We start from the raw sequence: 21,151 nt of genomic DNA, 5'->3' as shown, positions 1-21,151 counted from the left end.
CAAAATATTTTTCTACTTGGCGTGCACAGTAAAAATCATTCATGCAATTGTTGACAAAAGTTACTGTCTGCAATTGATGGAAGAGTTTCATTCTATTCCAGTGGAAGATTTTCAATATCATTGTGTCATAATCATGCGGAAGGACCATTTCAGGTCATAATGGTTATACTGACAAAGCTATAGTATGTTTTATTTTTCTATTTGATGCAGTAAAAATAAGGGAGGGGAAATCCCAGCCCTCCAAACCTTATAAGATGCATCTTTTGAGTACTTTAAAGGTAAGGTAGTGAAATTATTGTGGTGTCTCTTAGGGAATAACATTAGCTACCGTCACAGCTCCTGTATTATCATTCACCTGGTAAGGATGTGCATGAACTTACATAAACAATTTTTCCTAAGCACTTTCAGTCTTTATTAGCAAACAGGATAAAAAGGGCAGTTCACTTTTTTTCTTATAGTCCTAGAAGCTTTTCACCTTTAAGGTTTGTGATAGAATAATTATAAATATAAGTGTATATAATGTGCACATGATGTTGAATTACAGCGAAAATTATCGAAATAATCTGATGAAGTTTGGAACTGGTGTAGAATAAAACTAATTTTATGAGGTCCTGCATCCATCGAGGCATTATACGTACAGAAAATAAAGTTAGCATCCATTTTCTTGCATCATGCATACTCCATATACAGATGAATCAGGTCTGTCATCTAGCAACAGAAATCACAGGATTGCTTTGTGTCTTCCTCCAGGGACTGCAAGATCTCCCTCACTACTTTGGTGTACTGTGTGTGTGTGTGTGTGTGTGTGTGTGTGTGTGTGTGTATATATATATATATATATGTAAAACTTCAATCCAGATTCCCTCCTGTTTTCCTCTATCAACAGCAGTGCCTTTCACTCAGTAACTTCTTTTTGAAGTTCTTAAACTTCTTCAAATTTTATTTTTTAGCAGATTGAAGTTCGGTTTTGTCATTTACTGCTTTGCATTCAAATTTAGTATGTTTTATCATTGGCTATTTCAAGCAACATCTTCATTGTCTTTCATCACTGCAATGTCCCCAATAAAGTGTGACGCTTCATTGTCAAGAAGCATTTGTTGAGAAAATCTGAAGCGCTGGAAAAAGATTTCTGAACCAAAGGATGCTTGAGAGTGAAATGTTGAAGTTGAAATTCCAGCCGAAAGACTAGAAGTACAAATACTCTTGGTGCTTACTAAGATGTAGAAGAGCATCATACCCGGTCACTAGTCGTCTGCTTTAAGTAGGTTCTGAGACAGGTTGTCCATCCAACTCAAGTTGGTTTGTTTTCTGAGACCAGTGTTGAGGGAGTTCTGTACAGTCTTTGAATGAGGACCTCTCTCCTGTTAAGACTTCAAAAACGTTTGCTTTAGTGTGAGCATGTTTTAACAAGTTAGTGTCAGATACAGCACGTATTGGCCTAGCTTGTTTAATGCCCAAATATGGCTTTGGTAGCTGATAGATCAGCGGTATTTGGTTGGTGCACACGCAATCTTAGACAGTGGTAGCTAACGCTGCTTTGTCAAATTATAGCTGACGTGCTTGTGTATCTTGAGGCTCACTGACTTAGAGAGCCATTTCCAATGCTCTGAATTGGAGGACAAAGAAGAATTTTTAGCTCCTTGTTGCCTACGGTAAATCTTGTTTCAGTTTAATCCTAAAATACCACCTTATCTATTCTGGACTCTACAGTAAGCCGTGAACACTTTGGAGCTATTTATATGTATGAGAAATAGAAGATTTTTCCTTCCACCCCTTTGTGGAATTTCAACATTTGGTATGAAATGGCTTGGATTGCTTTTATCAGTCAAGGAGACAAGCTGTATAAATCACCGTGGACCTCCAGGAAATCTATTGCAGAGTCATCTGTGATGTCCCTCATGTAGATAAAGAATGGAAAGCCCCTGCCTGGATATGAACACTTGCAGCTTATGAGTACAGATGGCCACTCAAGTGTCCTGAGTGAATTTGTCCATCTACAAGTGGCATAAGTTCTTTTGAGGATTTAACTTGCTGACAGCTGTTGAGGATCTGAACAGATGATCTAAAAGTTATGTGTTAGCAAATTAGGTGTCAGTCTCATTCGCTGTATAGAGACACTCTTCATGTCCGGTATTTATGTTGCTGGTCTTTCTGCTTGGCACCTCCCCAGTGTATAGAATGTTTCAGCAGATTTTGAGAGTGGGGCAAGGTACATCTCCCAAGTGGACTTGCTATCTGAAAGCAGTCAATGTAGTTTTCAGAACATGATTGTCCAGAAAATTATTTGATAGCCACCTTAAAACAAAAGGCTGATGATTTTTGTTTTTTTTGTAACAATTAAGACAGTTCTGTGATTTGCTGTTGATAGTCTTCTGGGGAAAATATTACTGTTTGCATTTCATCTAATCTTATGGCTATTATATAGAATTCAGACTGAGGAAACAGCAGTGATTCTAGTGTTCCATATTGGCTGAGGAAAAAATGTTTCTCCAGCTTTGTCTGTTGACCAATCTCTCTCATGGCCCAACCCTGTTACTCCAAATGGGCTTACAGAAGTGGCACAATTCCGTTTTTGTTCTTCCTCCTCTGAGTCTCCATTTGACAGGTTGGCTCTTGAGCAGCGTAGCCTGTTAACTAACGATCATCCTTCTTTCCATGTTCAATATAATCTTAACCTTTTTAAAAAAAAAAAAAAAAAAAAAAAAAATTGCTAAAGGGAAATGACACCTTATGGGAAAGGCTTGTGTTTTGATGTTCGGATGATTGATTTTAATCCTCTAAATAATATACCAAGCATTTTACTTTCTAGTCTTTGCCTGATATTGAGGTTCATAAAAAGTGCTTGGAAAATCAGATGATTTTGTTTGGCAATACCCTTGGTATTGGTTCTTCCTCATTCTTTAATTGTATTTTAACCTCTACATACAGAGCTTTGGAACCAGCTTGTGATAATTTTGTTTTTTCTACTTTTATATGCCTCTTTACTCTTGTGATCACTTGAGACCAAATGTCTTGCATCAGAAATGGTTGGTCTCTTGGCGCTCATTTCTGCATGACAAGTAACTGAACGATATGCTTTGGTGCTGCAACTACTGTACATTGGCATTGAAATGCAGCCATTCTTGGACCTCCTTCATATGTTTTATCAAAACTTGTTTCAGAAATTTACTTCTCTTAAATTCTGTCGTCAGACTATCTTCCCCCATTGTGTTCCTCAGAAGTTGATTGCAGCATTCACGGCTAACATTTTGCATACAGAATGGATTGGATCAAGAGGTTGTCATACTGGACAATTATTTGCTTCTTTGAGGTAACTCTTAAGTGTACCCATCTCCAAGCAATACATTGTGGATAGGTAATAGAATGTATTTCTCTATTATATTATACTAGCTGGTTTGGGAACTTGCAAGCCGAATTAACGATTATTCTGCTGAGTCTATGCAACTTAATGGATTAATTTTGAGAGAGTCTAGCAATAAGGCAGCCACTTGGAAGAGGCTCAACATGTTCCTAAACACCACTGTTTGGATATATCTGCTAAGGCAAATACTGTCTTTGCTACATCAGTTCTCTAAGCTGGTCTTTAAATCAAATCACAGAATTGCCCATCTCCATTTCTGCTGCTACCATGGTATAAGTCTGTATCTGAAGGATAAAAATGAGGAAGCAAATATGATGACCTACCTTTGGTATTGGTTCTTCCTCATTCTTTAAATGTATTTTATCCTCTACATAAAGAGCTTCAATCTTCCTTCCCCACTGTCTTCATGCTGATTTGGAGTGCTTGGAGATTGATTGTTAATTTTGTTTAATTTCTCCTTCGTTGTATCACCTCGGTCTACTTTTCAGCCACCTCCATCAAAAATACCTAAGGAGGGAATCGGGATCGATGACTTGTGTACAGTGTGGGAGTGAGGGAGATCACATGGCTGTTGCGAGGAACATTATTAAAAGGACAGAGTCCTGTGATTTCCCCCATTGGATTACAGACCTGATTCATCTGTATGTGGAGGATAAGCTACATTGAAATCATGAGGAAGACCATACCAAGGTAGGTTATCTTACTTTGCACAATCCAACAACGATGGAAAACATGCAGTGTTTCAAAAATTGAGAAAAAATGTTCGCTGATATCAGTCCTTATTTTCACAATGCATTCAAAAGTGAATTTAAACTGCTCAAATGGATTATTGTCAGAGTTATACAGCACAGAAAGAGGCCCTTCGGCCCATCGTGTCTGCGCCGTCCATCAAGCCCTGTCATCAAGTCCATCAATCTAATCCCATTTTCCAGCATTTGGTCCATAGCCTTGTATGCAATGGCATTTCAAGTGCTCATCCAAATGCTTCTTGAATGTTGTGAGGGTTCCTGCCTCTACCACCCTTTCAGGCAGTGAGTTCCAGACTCCAACCACCCTCTGGGTGAAAAAGTTCCTCCTCAAATCCCCTCTAAGCCTCCTGCCCCTTACCTTGAATCTATGCCCCCTTGTTATTGACCCCCCTACTAAGGGGAAAAGTTCCTCTTTATCTACCCTATCTATGCCCCTCATCATTTTGTACACCTCAATCAGGTCCCCCCTCAGCCTTCTTTGCTCCAAGGAAAACAACCCCAGCCTGTTTAGTCTTCATAGCTGAGGCGCTCCATCCCAGGTAACATCCTGGTGAATCTTCTCTGCACCCTCTCCAAAGCAATCACATCCTTCCTATAGTGAGGCGACCAGAACTGCACTCAGTACTCCAGCTGTGGCCTTACCAGCGTTTTGTACAGCTCCATCATAACCTCCCTGCTCTTATATTCTATACCTCGGCTAATGAAGGCAAGTATCCCATATGCCTTTTTAACCACCTTATCTACCTGTTCCGCTGTCTTCAGGGATCTATGTACATGTACACCAAGGTCCCTCTGACCCTCTGTGCTTCCTAGGGTCCTACCACTCATTGTGTATTCCCTTGCCTTATTTGTCCGTCCAAAATGCATCACCTCGCACTTTTCAGGGTTAAATTCCATTTGCCACTTCCGCCCATCTGACCAACCCGTTTATATCGTCCTGTAGCCTGAGGCTTTCCTCCTCGCAATTTACCACCCCACCAATTTTCGTGTCATCTGCGAACTTACTGATCATACCTTTTACATTCTCATCCAAATCATTTATGTAGATCACAAACAGCAAGGGACCCAGCACCGATCCCTGAGGTACCCCACTGGACACAGGCTTCCAGTCACAAAAGCAACCTTCGACCATCACCCTCTGCCTCCTGCCACTCAGCCAGTTTAGGATCCAACGTGCCAAGGCACCCTGGATCCCATGGGCTCTTACCTTCTTGACCAGTCTCCTATGCGGGACTTTGTCAAAAGCCTTACTGAGGTCCATGTATACCACATCCACAGCATTTCCCTCATCCACACACCTAGTCACCCCCTCGAAAAATTCAATCAGATTGGTCAGACATGATTTACCCTTGACAAAGCCATGCTGACTATCCCCGATTTAATCCTTGCCTCTCCAAGTGGAGACTAATTTTGTCCCTCAGAATTTTTTCCAATAATTTCCCTACCACAGATGTTAGGCTCACTGGCCTGTAATTCCCTGGTTTATCCCTGCTACCCTTCTTGAATAATGGTACTACGTTAGCTGTTCTCCAGTCCTCTGGTACATCCCCTGTGGCCAGAGAGGTTCTGAAAATTTGTGTCAGAGTCCCTGCAATCTCCTCCTTTGCCTCACACAGCAGTCTGGGATACATCTCGTCCGGGCCTGGGGATTTATCCACTTTTTGGCCTGCTAAAACCGCTAGTACCTCCTCCCTCTCGATGCTAATATGTTCAAGTATATCACAGTCCCCCTGCCCGATTTCTATATCTACATCGTCTTTCTCCATAGTGAACACAGATGCAAAAAATTCATTTAAAACCCCGCCTACATCATCTGGCTCTACACACAGATTGCCACTTTGGTCCCTAATGGGCCCTACCCTTTCACTGGTTATCCTCTTGCCCTTAATATACTTGTAAAACATCTTAGGATTTTCCTTTATTTTGCTCGCCAGTGTTATTTCATGGCCCCTCCTCGCTCTCCTAATTTCTTTTTTAAGTATGCCCCTGCACTTTTTATACTCCTCTAGGGCTTCCTCCGTCTTTAGATTTCCTCCGTCTTTAGTCTTTTGTAACTGCCAAAAGCCCCCCTTTTTTTCCTAATGCATTTTTGTATATCCCTTGTCATCCAAGGTTCCCTTTGCTTGTTGGTCCCACCCTTGACCTTTACGGGAACATGTTGGCGTTGTACTCTCTCTCTTTCCCTTCTGAAAGTCTCCCACTGCTTTGATGTGGATTTTCCTATAAGTAGCTGCTCCCAGTCCACTTTGGCCAGATCCTGCCTTATCATATTAAAATCGGCCTTCCCCCAATTTAGAACCCTTATTTCTGGGCCGTCTTTGTCTTTTTCCATGACCACCTTAAATCTCACTGAATTATGGTCACTGTCGCCAAAATGCTCTCCTACTGACATTTCCACCACTTGCCCGGCTACATTCCCTAGAATTAGGTCCAGTACCGCCCCCTCTCTTGTAGGACTTTCTACATGTTGGCTCAAAAAGCTCTCCTGGATGCACTTTAAGAATTCTGCACCCTCTAAGCCTTTCACACTCTGACTATCCCAATTAATATTGGGGAAGTTGAAATCCCCCACTATTATTACCCTATTATTTTCGCACTTCTCTGAGATTTGCCTACATATCTGTTCCTCTATCTCCCCCTGACTGTTCGGGGGCCTATAGTACACTCCCAGCAAAGTGCTTGCCCCCTTTTTGTTTTTAAGTTCTACCCATATGGCCTCATTAGAGGAACCCGCTAATATATCATCCCTCCTTACAGCAGTAATTGACTCCTTAATTAATATTGCAACACCCCCTCCCCTTTTACACCCCCCTCTGTCTCGCCTGAAGATTCTATACCCCGGAATATTGAGCTGCCAGTCCTGACCCTCCCTCAACCATGTCTCTGTGATAGCAACAATATCGTACTCCCATGTGTTCAACAACAACTTCAGTTCATCCACCTTATTTGCAAGACTCCTTGCATTAAAATAAATGCCTTCCAGCCTTGCCATATTCCCTTTTTGCCTTCACATATTTGCTCTGCCTTCCCAGCTGACTTGTTTTTTCCTCCGTATTTGGCTGTAAATCACCCCCTACTATAGCTCCACTCTGTATTCCATCCCCCTGCCAAGTTAGTTTAAACCCCCCCCCCCCCCCCCCCCCCAACAGTGCTAGCAAACCTCCCCGCAAGGATATTGGTCCCCCTCTGGTTTAGGTGTAAACCGTCCGACTTGTACAAGTCCCACCTTTCCCAGAAGCAGACCCAGTGATCCAGGAAACTAAAGCCCTCCCTCCTGCACCATCCCTTTAGCCACGCATTCATCTGTTCTATCTTCCTATTTCTATACTCACTAGCACGTGGCACCGGGAGTAATCCAGAGATTACAACCTTTGAGGTCCTGCTCTTTAATCTTCTACCTAGCTCCCTAAATTCTTGCTGCAGGACCTCATCCCTCTTTTTACCTATGTCGTTGGTACCAATGTGGACCACGACCTCTGGCTGTTCGCCGTCCCCCTCCAGAATGCCCTGCAGCCGCTCAGTGACATCCTTGACCCTGGCACCAGGGAGGCAACAAACCATCCTGGATTCACGTCTACGGCCACAGAAACGCCTGTCTGTTCCCCTTAGAGTCATAGAGTTTTACAGCACAGAAAGAGGCCCTTCGGCCCATCGTGTCTGCGCCGCCCATCCATCCCTGTCCAGTCTAATCCCATTTTCCAGCATTTGGTCCATAGCCTTGTATGCAATGGCATTTCAAGTGCTCATCCAAATGCTTCTTGAATGTTGTGAGGGTTCCTGCCTCTACCACCCTTTCAGGCATTGAGTTCCACATTCCAACCACCCTCTGGGTGAAAAAGTTCCTCCTCAAATCCCCTCTAAATCTCCTGCCCCTTACCCTGAATCTATGCCCCCTTGTTATTGACCACCCCACTAAGGGGAAAAGTTCCTCTTTATCTACCCTATCTATGCCCCTCATCATTTTGTACACCTCAATCAGGTCCCCCCTCAGCCTTCTCTGCTCCAAGGAAAACAACCCCAGCCTGTCCAGCCTCTCTTCATAGCTGAGGCGCTCCATCCCAGGTAACATCCTGGTGAATCTTCTCTGCACCCTCTCCAAAGCAATCACATCCTTCCTATAGTGAGGTGACCAGAACCGCACACAGTACTCCAGCTGTGGCCTCTATAGAATCCCCTACCACTATTGCTCTCCCACTCTTTTTCCTCCCTTCCTGGGCAGCAGGAGCACCCCCAGTGCCAGGAAGTTGGCTGCTGCTGCCTTCCCCTGATAAGTCATCCCCCCCAACAGTATCCAAAGCGGTATACCTGGTTGAAAGTGGGATGGCCACAGGGGTCCCCTGCACTACTTGCCTGCTTCTATTGTTCCGCCTGGTGGTCACCCATTTCCCTTCTGCCTGTGCAGCCCTACCCTGCGGTGTGACCAACTCACTGTACGAGTAATTCGCGACCCTCTCAGCATCGTGAATGCTCCACAACCCATCCACCCGCAGCTCCAGCGCCCCAAGACGGCCCGTTAGTAGCTGCAGCTGGATGCATTTCTGGCACACGTGTTGGTCAGGGACACTGGCAGCGTCCCTGAATTCCCACATAGAGCAATTAGCTGAGATATCTCCATTTATTTATTTATATACTCTTGCATCAACCATAATCTAATGGAATGGCAGAACATGCTCAAGGGACCGAATGGCCTAATCCTGTTCTTGTGTTCCTAATGCGTGTCTGTCACACTCCAGCCATAGCACTGCAGTGTCACATGTTGTTACAGATGCAAAACATTTTTTTAAAGGTAGCTATTTTCATGATTTATTCTTTTCATTTGAAGTCACAAATTTACAAGAAGTTACAATTGCCCTCAGTTTACAAGCAGCGTTATTTGCTTGGATTTGCCTATTTAGGAATTTTGGAGCCGTGGGGCAGGTCAGTTTACTGGCTGAACATCACAATCACACTCTAGACCCAGACTACCCATGTGCAATACCATGGGAGAACTGCTTGCCTCTATAAATGTTGAAACAAACATTAAGGATTTTTACTATAGATAGTAACCTTTGAATGAATACCTGATTCAAGCATAAAATTCCAGTGTAGAATTCCTTTAAAGCGCTTTGTGATGTCTGGTGGTCGTGTGAAAGGCGCTATATAAATGTAAGTTTTTTTTCTCTTTATTACTCAAAATTATTTTGTGTTCAACAAGGTCATTTCTGACCTTGTAGAGATCAGAATTCTTTATTCAGTGATTACATGGGGCATTTTCAGTTAGGTGTGGACCTCACAGGGTGCAGTAGCGTAGTGATTGTTACTGGACTAGTAATCCAGAGCACAAGTCAAATTGTTAATTTGAATTCAGTTTTTTTTTTAAACTAAATAAATCTGGAATTAAAAGCTGGTATCGGTAAAAGTGACCATGGAGCTGTCGGATAGTCATTAAAAACCCAACTAGTTCAATAATTACCTTTTACGGAATGAAACCTGCCGTCCTTACCTGATCTAGCCTATATGTGACTTCAGTCTCATAGCAACGTGGTTGACTCTTGACTGTCCTCTGAAATGGCTTAGCAAGCCACTCAGTTGTATCAAACAGCTACATCTGGGGATAGGTGCCAAAGTTGGGAGAACTGCCCCACAGATTCTAATCAACAGCCTGACATATTCATTATCTTCAACAGTACCTCCCAAACCTGCAACGTCCACCATCTAGAAGGACAAGGGCAGCAGGTGCATGGGAACACCATCACCTTCAAGTTTCCCTCCAAGTCACACACCATCCTGACTTGGACATATATCGCAGTTCCTTCATAGAAAGATAGAAACATAGAAGATAGGAGCAGGTGTAGGCCATTCGGCCCCTCGAGCCTGCACCGCCATTCAATGAGATCATGGCTGATCATCCAAATTCAGTACCCTGTCCCTGCCTTCTCCCCATATCCCTTGATCCCTTTAGCCTTAAGAAATATATCCAACTTCTTCTTGAATATATTTAATGAATTGGCCTCCACTCCCTTCTGTGGTAGAGAATTTCACAGGTTCACCACTCTCTGGGTGAAGAAATTTCTCCTCATCTCTGTCCTAAATGGCTTACCCCTTATCCTTAGACTGTGACCCCTGGTTCTGGACTCCCCGGCCATCGGGAACATCCTTCTTGCATCCAGTCTGTCCAGCCCTGTTAGAATTTTATAAATTTCAATGAGATTCCCTCTCATTCTTCTAAACTCCAGCGAGTACAAGCCCAATCGACCCAATCTCTCCTCATATGTCATTCCTGCCATCCCAGATATCAGTCTGGTGAATCTTCGCTACACTCCCTCCCTGGCAAGAACATCCCTCCTCAGATAAGACGACCAAACTGCACACACTACTCCAGATGTGGTCTCACCAAGGCCCTGTACAACTGCAGCAAGACATCCTTGTTCTTGTACTCGAACCCTCTCGCTATGAAGGCCAACATACCATTTACCTTCTTAACCGCCTGCTGCACCAGCATGCTTACCTTCAGCGACTGGTGCACAAGGACACACAGGTCTCGTTGCACTTCCCCTTCTCCCAATCTATTGCCGTTCAGATAATCTGCCTTCCTGTTTTTGCCACCAAAGTGGATAACCTCGCACTTATCCACATTATACTGCATCTGCCGTGCTTCTGCCCAATCACCCAACCTGTCCAAATCATACTGGAGTTTCTCGGCATCCTCCTCACAGCACACACGTCCACCCAGCATTGTTGTCTGCAAACTTGGAGATATTACATCTAGTTCCCTCGCCTAGATCATTAATATACAGGAAACTTTGTGATATCCGGCACCGACGGGACCGAGCTGTTGCCGTCCCATCAAAACTGCCAGACAAACCAGCGCTAATGTTAAAACATACGGAGCTTTTGAGCTCCGTATCTAGCAACAAACCCAGCTTCTAAACAGTCGGCCGAAGCTTGCAAGCGTCTCTGTAGCTAAGCAACAGCTTTAGCTAGACCTTGCAGAGCCTGACTGGGGGGGAAAAAAAGCAACGAAAAGAAAAAAAACTTACTGAACCGACTCCTGAATTGTGCCGGTGGATCGAGCATTCCGGACAGTTAACCTCTGGATAAACCAAAGTTTCCTGTATATTGTGAATAGCTGGGGTCCTAGGACCGATCCCTGTGGTACCCCACTAGTCACTGCCTGCCACTCGGAAAAAGACCCATTTATTCCAACTGTTTGCTTCCTGTCTGCCAACCATTTCTTTATCCAAGTCAGTACCTTGCCCCCAATCCCATGTGCCTTAACTTTACACGCTAATCTCTTATGCGGGACTTTATTGAAAGCCTTCTGAATGTCCAAATACACCACATCCACTGGTTCTCCCTTATCTATTCTACCAGTTACATCCTCAAAAAATTCCAGTAGATTAGTCAAGCACGATTTACCTTTTGAAATCCATGTTGACTTTGTCCGATCCTGTCACTGTTTTCCAAGTGCTCTGCTATTACATCTTTTATAATGGACTCTAGCATTTTCCCCACTACCGATGTCAGGCTTACCGGTCTATAATTCCCCGTTTTCTCTCTACCACCTTTTTTGAATAGTGGGGTAACATTAGCTACCCTCCAATCTATGGGAAGAGTCTATCGAATTTTGGAAGATGACCAGCAATGCATCTACTATTTCTAGGGCCACTTCCTTAAGTACCCTAGGATGTAGATTATCAGGCCCTGGGGATTTATCGGCCTTCAATCCCGTCAATTTCCCTAACGCCATTTCCCAACAGATACTGATTTCTTTCAGTTCCTCCCTCTCATTTGACCCTATGTTCCCCGACATCTCTGGGAGGTTATTTGTGTCCTCCTTTGTGAAGACAGAACCAAAGTATGTATTTAATTGGTCTGCCATTTCTTTGTTCTCCATTATAAATTCCCCTGATTCTGACTGCAAGGGACCTACGCTTGACTTCACCAATCTTTTTCTCTTCACATATCTATAAAAGCTTTTACAGTCAGTTTATATGTTCCCTGAAAGCTTACTCTCATACTCTATTTCCCCCCTCTTAATTAATCCCTTTGTCCTCCTTTGCTGAATCCTAAACTGCTCCCAATCCTCAGGTTTACTGCTTTTTCTAGCCAATTTATATGTCCTCTCCTTGGATCTTATGCTATCCCTAATTTCCCTTGTTAGCCACGGTTGAGTCACCTTTTTTGTTTTATTTTTATGCCAAATTGGGATGAACAAATTCTGTAGTTCATCCATGCGATCTTTGAATGTTTGCCATTGCCTATCCACCGTCAACCCTTTGAGTAACATTCCCCAATCAATCCTACCCAACTCACGCCTCATACCATCGTAGTTTCCTTTATTTAAATTCTGGACCCTAGTCTCTGAGTCAACTACTTCACTCTCCATCTTAATGAAGAATTCGATCATATTATGATCGCTCCGACCCAAGGGGCCTCGCACAACAAGATTGCTAATTAATCCTTTCTCATTACATAATACCCAGTCTAAGATGGCCTGATCTCTAGTTGATTCCTCGACATATTGGTCCAGGAAACCAACTCGTATACACTCCAGGAATTCCTCTTCCACAGTATTGCTACTAATTTGGTTAGCCCAATCTATATGTAGATTAAAGTCACCCATGATAACTGTTGTGCCCTCGCTGTTGGTTCAAAATCCTGGAACTCCCTACTTATTGTGGTCACCATTATCTTCTCAAGGGCAACAAATGCTGGCCTTGCTAACGACGCACACATCTCAAGAATAAATAATTTTTAAAAATTGGATGCAGCTCCGATAAGTCTGCAGCTCTAAAAACCTTAACCCCAGAGTCAGATTGCTTCTTACTAGTGTTGTTTTCATTTTTCCACAAGACCTTTTTCTAGTGACACCTGATTTTCCAATCTGCTGTCGAAATCATCATTTTTCATGTAATAACTCGAACTCCTTAGGAACTAGATTGAATCTGTTTAAAAGTTAATTAATTAGGATGCTTTCATTTTGTTCTTGGAATATGATGACATTGGTGAGGCTATTTTAATTGCCCTGTTAAGGATGGTAGTGGGCTGCCTTCTAACTTTGTACTGATTGGACAACTGAGTAACTTTCTAGATCACTTCAGAGGGCATTAAGTGTCAGCTATGTAGTGTGGATTCTAGAGTCATGTGTTGCAACTGGGCACTGAAACAGTTGGATTTTTATGACAATCCAGCAGCTTTCATGGCCTTTTTCAGGTGCTAGCATGCAAATTAGCACCTTTTATTGAATTCAGTTTGGGATTTGAACTCAAGACTTCTAGATCATTGGTTTAGTACCAACTTCATCCTAGCAATATGATTCAATTCAGTCAATACTTTCTAGTTTGCATTATTTGTTCTCTTCCATATAACATGGGTTTAGATTCAAAGCCAATAAATCTGAGTTTTAAAAGCACTTCCTTGCAGCCACTGTCACCATTTATTTTCTCCTGTCGTTTTAGTGTAAGCTACAAGTGGGCACTTCTCCAGGTGTAAGAATCATTCCTAGGAATAGTACAGCAACATAGGAACATGTCCCAAGGTTCTTCACAGGAGTGTAATCAGACAAAAATTGACAGAGCCAAAGGAGGAGATTATAGGATGAGTGACCAAAAGATCAAGGTGGGTTTGAAGGAGGGTCTTAAAGTAGGAGAGAAGGACGGAGAGATTTAAGGTGGGAATTGCAGAGCGTGGGAATTGCACGGCTGAAGGCATGACCAGCAATGGTGGAGCGAAGGGAGTGGGGGATGCACGAGGGGCTAGAGTTGAAGGATAAGTCCAACTTCATATTTGTCTTGTGTGGTTGAGCTGCAGATTGTCACTATTTCATCTTCCTCCCTTTCCTGCTCCTGTATTTTCAAAGGTAGAACTGGCGAATGGTTTGGTGCTATTGCATCTGATGTATTTGTTTAAATTATTAATGCCCATACCATGCAAATGTACCAGTCAAACAAAAGAACACATTCATACTTGATTCAGATTAAGGTGTTCCCGGCACATACCTTTGCAGTGAATACAAAATTGATGGCCCTTTGTCAGTCTTTCCATATATCTCCCACTGCTCTGGGGATTATATTGACTAATATAAGGAAAGTAACAAAGTATGGAATAAAAAAATATTTTGGAGCAAAATAAAATTTCAGAATATTAATCCAAGCATACAACCAACATATACAATACTGACAAGTTATATTTAACAAGTTAGTTATCTGTGGTTCCAGTAGAAGGCCAGTTTGTTTAATACATGTGTTGGATCACCACTGTATGTCCTTATAATCTTCAATCCCATATTTAACCAGATGCTTAACTAGCCTTTGTTTTAAAAAAAAAATGGAATTGGCATAGCATTTGCTAGTCAGTTCCACATATCCGTTACTCATTGGGGGGAAAATCTTCTCATCTCTGCTTGAACAATTAATATTTATGAGGAAAAGGGCTTGGCTCAACAGAGATTTTGACTTACAGCCTAGGTGGGCTTTTGGAATTAGCCTGCATAGAAATCAAGACAATGTTTTTTGAAGAGTTTATATGCTTTTGGCCTTCTTGACTTTGATCTTTTTACTCCCACATTCCCAGTTGAATAGTGCACTGCCACTCACCATACTGGCTTACAAATGAATAATCTCCTCGTCAACAGGTCGCTGGCACTCCAGCATGTCATTACTTTCAAGAGACAATGGACTAGTAGAGAAACTCGAAAAATTGTAGGGAAGAAAGGAAGGAATTCATCGGCTTGATTTTTCTCGAACCCTTGGAATGTAAACCACATGCTGTAAAGCGCTCATCTTGTCACATACATTGAAACGTTTGTAATATTACCAGAGGTATCCTCCCCATATCATTTGAGTTGTCCAACATATCCTTGTGGGACTCTACAAGTCATTGCTTCCCAAACAATCTTTTTCATTTGTCGTCATCATCATTTTGTTGGCAAACAATTCCATAAGCCTTCTATAAAAGCCTCGTGTAGAACATTACTCAGAGCATTTTGAAAATCCTCAGGACTATTCTTTGAATGAAATTCTTCACTTCTCTAAGCCCAGTTTTCCCATCTTACTCTGCTCTGCACATTTTTTCTGAATTGAGGAATAAAATGCTATCTGTATTTTGCAGTTTCTCTCTTATTGATGGGGGGGGGGGGTGCTCGTTATCTATGCCTTTTTACAAACCTAGCTTGAATTGTGTAAACATAAAATTAATATAGGAAGCAAAAATTTACATTTGGTAAATATGGCTCAATTATTCTTTGCTGAAATAAAATAATTGAAGAGTAATACATCTTTTCTCTATAAAGCAGAGCAAGGGCAATCAAATCCTGGGGTGATGACGTACTCTTAAGGAGGCAAATACATTGAAAATTTTACATGTAAGATTTAATGGATTTGATCTGTACCATAGGTATATGGAGGATAGCTTAATTTGAAGAATAAGAACGAACTAGATCGGACAAGAAATTTATGTGTTCGTTTTTGTTTTCAGATTATTCCAGTAGAAAAATTAGTAAAAGGAAAGTTCCAAGACAATTTTGAATTTGTTCAATGGTTTAAGAAACTTTTTGATGCAAACTACGATGGAAAGGATTATGACCCAGTTTCTGCAAGACAAGGACAGGATGTAATTCCACCACACAACCCAGGTGAACAAATATTCAACAAACCGAAGAGACCTGTGGGCACTGCAGGTAAATTTCTGATTGCCTGTTGGGTTATGAAATGTTGTCCCCTCTGAGCATACTCCCAAATGATAACTCAACTGATGATCTTATTTTACATGCTGAGTTTACATGCAGAGGGTATGTGTTGAAGATAAATGCTAGCCACAGTTATCAGATTGTGGAATGCAGTGCCACGAGTGTTGATCAATGCTAAATTGATTACGTCATTCAAAAATGTACTGTATAATTACCTAAAGAGGAGGAATATTAAAGGGTATGGAGGAAAGCAGAAAAATGGGACTGTGAGGAGCCTCAATTCAGTGCAAGTAAGAAGAACTGATGACATTTATGTTTCTAAAGAGGAAAGTGATTACAGAAGGTGTGGGGAAGGGAACTGGAGCAGAAGCCAGGCTGGCAGGCATAGCAAAGAAGAATGACCAGTGTTGGGAGAGCCAAAGGCCAGTCTTGGGAGTGAGTGCCATTTGGGTCAGGGAAGCAAGATAGCTGGAAGGGAGGGGGAGCTTAACTTTGGCTGGGGCAGCCACAGTAAAGGAAGCAGCAGGGAAAAATAAATTATTAAAATAATGCACTGATGAACATACTTTCATAAAACATAATAAATAGAGTAGTCTTTGCAGAACTATGCAGTTTCCAGGATGTCGAGCTGCAAACGGACTCAAAACACCAGAATAGAGTAAAAACTATTAATTTGAACCAAATGGTGATGGTATTTACCATTAAAACCACCTACCACTGTACCACCTACAGGCCTAATGGGTATTGTGGGTAAATGTGGACATTTTTTAAATGAGAAAATCCCATGGGGAAGGTTGACATATGGATTTTCCATGCATTTTGAAGTGGAATGTTGTGACCTTTCAGTGATTTTATATGTAATAGATTTTAATGTAATCATGAATTTTGTTTGGACAGTACTTATATAAGGATATATATTGAGTTGCTATAATAGCTATACAGTATATACTTGAATAACACTGTATATTGAGGAGTGCTTGGCGATCACATAGCATTGGTGGAACAGTTAAGCGAAGGGGAAAGAAGGTGATGTGATAAAGTGGTTGTTCTTGGGGAACAGTTAAGGATAAGGAGAGATTTGTCAGCTGTCCTAAAGCCTGTCATGCTTTGGGACTCTGTCGTCTTTTCCAAAGTTTGGGCTGTCTTTGCTGTGTTGCTTCTTCCCAGTGACAGCCTCCTCTTCAATAGAGCAGATTGACTGGAACTTTTTCCAATTAAAGGCAAAGCTTACCTAGCTCACATTCTGATTGATACAGATTATCTATCCACACTTCCAGTGTAATGAGAGTTGCATTACTTTGCAGAAGGTGTGAGTGTACCTCTCCCCACTGTTCCCCATGGGATTTTCTCATTTCAACAATTTGTGACTTTTTCAATGAACTGTACCTAGTTGCCCAACAACTTAAATTCTATTTAGTCCTGCTCTCTTGGACAAACATCTCAGCTCAGTTTACACGTGGGAGAGGTGAACACCGAGCACAAAATGAATGAATTTAGGGGGGTGGGAAGAGAGAGACTGAAGCCCAATTTTAGGATGCTTTTAAAAGCAACATCAACTTACATTTATATAGCACCTTTAACGTAATAAAACATAGAAGCAGCAAGGCCAGTACATTGGAAGAAATTTCCAGAGGGCACAGACATAGTGGCTGAAAGATCGGAGCTTGAGGGAGTGGGGAACAAGCTGTAATCCAGAGTCAGGGGAATGGGGGATAAGGAGTGATTTTTTTGGAGCCAGTGAACCTTGAAAATTAGGTGCCTGGTGTACAGGAGTTTGTGAAAGATGGAATTCAGAAGAGTGTGTTCTAGATTAGCTGAAGTAAGTGAACGATGAAGCTTCTGAAGAGCATTTCAGAAATTGAGGTGATGAAAGTGTTCGTAAATGTTTCAGCGATGGTGGGGGTGATATGCTCCAGAAGTGAAGAACTTCTTGGGGAATGAATGAATCTGGGATTTTAAACTCATCTCGGCATTTAGTAAAGCTTGGAGTTTGCATGCCATTAGGTCTAACCATGGTGGGTAGTCAAAGAAGTTGATAGTCAGAACCAGAGATGTGTGGCTGCTGGTCATTGGAAGAAATGTAGTTACATAGAAACATAGAAGATAGGAGCAGGAGTAGGCCATTCGGCCCCTCGAGCCTGCTCCGCCATTCAATGAGATCATGGCTGATTGTCCAAAATCAGTACCCTGTTCCTGCCTTCTCTCCATATCCCTTGATCCCTTTAGTCTTAAGAAATATATCCAACTCCTTCTTGAATATATTTAATGAATTGGCTTCCACTGCCTTCTGTGGTAGAAAATTCCACAGGTTCACCTCTCTCTGGGTGAAGAAATTCCTCCTCATCTCTGTCCTAAATGGCTTACCCTTTATCCTTAGACTGTGACCCCTGGTTCTGGACTCCCCGACCATCGGGAACATCCTTCTAGCATCTAGTCTGTCTAGTCCTGTTAGAATTTTATAAGTTTCGATGAGATCCCCTCTCAATCTTTAAACTCCAGCGAGTATAAGCCCAGTCGACCCAATCTCTCCTCATACGTTATTCCTGCCATCCCAGGTATCAGCCTGGTGAATCTTCGCTGCACTCCTTCCATGGCAAGAACATCCTTCCTCAGATAAGGCGACCAAAACTGCACACAATACTCCAGATGTGGTCTCACCAAGGCCCTGTACAACTGCAGCAAGACATCCTTGTTCCTGTACTCAAACCCTCTCGCTACAAAGGCCAACATACCATTTGCCTTCTTAACTGCCTGCTGCACCTGCATGCTTACTTTCAGCGACTGGTGCACAAGGACGCCCAGGTCTCGTTGCACTTCCCCTTCTCCCAATCTCTTGCCATTCAGATAATCTGCCGCCTTGTTTTTGACACCAAAGTGAATAACCTCACATTTATCCACGTTATATTGCATCTGCCATGCTTCTGCCCAATCACCCAACCTGTCCAGATCATACTGGAGTTTATCGGTATCCTCCTCACAACACACACGCCCACCCAGCTTTGTGTCATCTGCAAACTTGGAGATATTACATCTAGTTCCCTCATCCAGATCATTAATATATATTGTGAATAGCTGGGGTCCAAGGACCGACCCCTGAGGTACCCCACTAGTCACTGCCTGCCACTCGGAAAAAGAGCCGTTTATTCCAACTCTTTGCTTTCTGTCTGCTAACCAGTTCTCTATCCAAGTCAATACCTTGCCCCCAATCCCATGTGCCTTAATTTTACACGCTAATCTCTTATGCGGGACCTTATCAAAAGCCTTTTGAAAATCCAAATACATCACATCCACTGGTTCTCCCTTATCTATTTTACCAGTTACATCCTCAAAAAATTCCAGTAGCTTAGTCGAGCACGATTTACCTTTTGTAAATCCATGTTGACTTTGTCCGATCCGGTCACTTTTCCAAGTGCTCTGCTATTACATCCTTTATAATGGACTCTAGCATTTTCCCCACTACCGATGTCAGGCTTACCGGTCTGTAATGCCCCGTTTTCTCTCTACCACCCTTTTTGAACAGTGGGGTAACATTAGCTACCCGCCAATCCATGGGTACTGTTCCAGAGTCTATCGAATTTTGGAAGATATCCCGCAATGCATCTACTATTTCTAGGGCCACTTCCTTAAGTACCCTAGGATGTAGGTTATCGGGCCCTGGGGATTTGTCTGCCCTCAATCCCATCAATTTCCCTAACAACATTTCCCTACAAATACTGATTTCTATCAGTTCCTCCCTGTCATTAGACCCTATGTTCCCCGACATCTTTGGGAGGTTATTTGTGTCCTCCTTTGTGAAGACAGAACCAGAATATGTATTTAATTGGTCTGCCATTTCTTTGTTCCCCATTATAAATTCCCCTGATTCTGACTGCAAGGGACCTACGCTTGACTTCACCAATCTTTTTCTCTTCACATATCTATAAAAGCTTTTAGTCAGTTTTTATGTTCCCTGAAAGCTTACTCTCATATTCTATTTTCCCCCTCTTAATTAATCCCTTTGTCCTCCTTTGTTGAATCCTAAACTGCTCCCAATCCTCAGGTTTACTGCTTTTTCTGGCCAATTTATATGTCCTCTCCTTGGATCTTATGCTATCCCTAATTTCCCTTGTTAGCCACGGTTGAGTCACCTTTTTTGTTTTATTTTTATGCCAAATTGGGATGAACAAATTCTGTAGTTCATCCATGCAATCTTTGAATGTTTGCCATTGCCCAACTACCGTCAACCCTTTGAGTGTCATTCCCCAGTCAATCCTACCCAACTCGCACGTCATACCATCGTAGTCCCCTTTATTTAAATTCAGGACCCTAGTCTCTGAGTCAACTATTTCACTCTTCTTAATGAAGCATTCGATCATATTATGATGATCGCTCTGACCCAAGGGGCCTCGCACAACAAGATTGCTAATTAATCCTTTCTCATTACATAATACCCAGTCTAAGATGGCCTGATCTCTAGTTGGTTCCTCGACATATTGGTCCAGGAAATCATCCCGTATACACTCCAGGAATTCCTCCTCCACAGTATTGTTACTAATTTGGTTAGCCCAATCTATATGTAGATTAAAGTCACCCATGATAACTGCTGTGCCCTTATTGCACGCTTCTCTAATTTCCCATTTAATGACATCCCCGACCTCCGCATTACTGTTTGGAGGTCTATATACCACTCCCACTATAACGTTTTCTGCCCCTTGGTATTTTTCAGTTCTACCCATACAGATTCTACATCATCAGAGCTAATATCCTTCCTTTCAATTGTGTTAATCCCCTCTTTAACCAGCAATGCTACCCCACCTCCTTTTCCTTTTTGCCTATCTTTCCTGAATATTGAATACCCTGGGATATTGAGTTCCCAGCCTTGGCCACCCTGGAGCCATGTTTCCATAATCCCAATCATATCATAGTCGTTTACCTCTATTTGTGCAGCTAATTCATCCACCTTATTACGAATGCTCCTTGCATTAAGACACAAAGCCTTCAAGCTTGTTTTTTTAACTCTCTTAGAATTATTATTTACTGTGGCCATGTATGATTTAAACCCTTGATTTCTCTGCCTGCCACTTTTGTTTCTCTCCTTCCTGTCTTTTGCTTTTATCCTTGTTTCCCTTTCCTCTGTCTCTCCGCTCAGGTTCCCAACCCCCTGCCATTTTAGTTTAAACCCTCCAGAGCATTAGCAAACACTCCCCCTAGGACATTGGTCCCAGCCCAGGTGCAAACCATCCGTTTTGTACTGGTCCCACCTCCCCCAGAACCGGTTCCAATGTCCCAGAAATTTGAATCCCTCCCCCTTGCACCATTCCTCTAGCCACATATTCATCTGAAATATCTTTCTAATTCTACCCTGACTAGCACGTGGCACTGGTAGCAATCCTG

At 42.4% G+C, this 21,151-nt stretch overlaps 1 protein-coding gene across 4 annotated transcripts in view; it reads left to right on the top strand.

The window, feature by feature from the left end:
- Nucleotides 1-21,151, top strand: part of LOC147112560 (microtubule-associated protein RP/EB family member 3-like) — a 98,553-nt gene that overhangs the window by 46,598 nt on the left and 30,804 nt on the right. For all 4 annotated transcript variants that reach the window (XM_085996904.1, XM_085996907.1, XM_085996905.1 and 1 more), the window contains exon 4: nt 15,568-15,769. In XM_085996904.1, coding sequence (XP_085853030.1) covers nt 15,568-15,769 — 202 coding nt within the window. The remainder of the gene's footprint in view (nt 1-15,567; nt 15,770-21,151) is intronic.

The sequence above is a fragment of the Somniosus microcephalus genome, chromosome 9 (genome assembly GCF_052327205.1).
Source record: "Somniosus microcephalus isolate GS21.2 chromosome 9, FLI_Smic_1.0, whole genome shotgun sequence".
Taxonomy (NCBI): Eukaryota; Metazoa; Chordata; class Chondrichthyes; order Squaliformes; family Somniosidae; genus Somniosus; species Somniosus microcephalus.
Note: the sequence above shows the minus strand (reverse complement) of the source record. Positions and strands in the feature narration are given on the sequence as shown.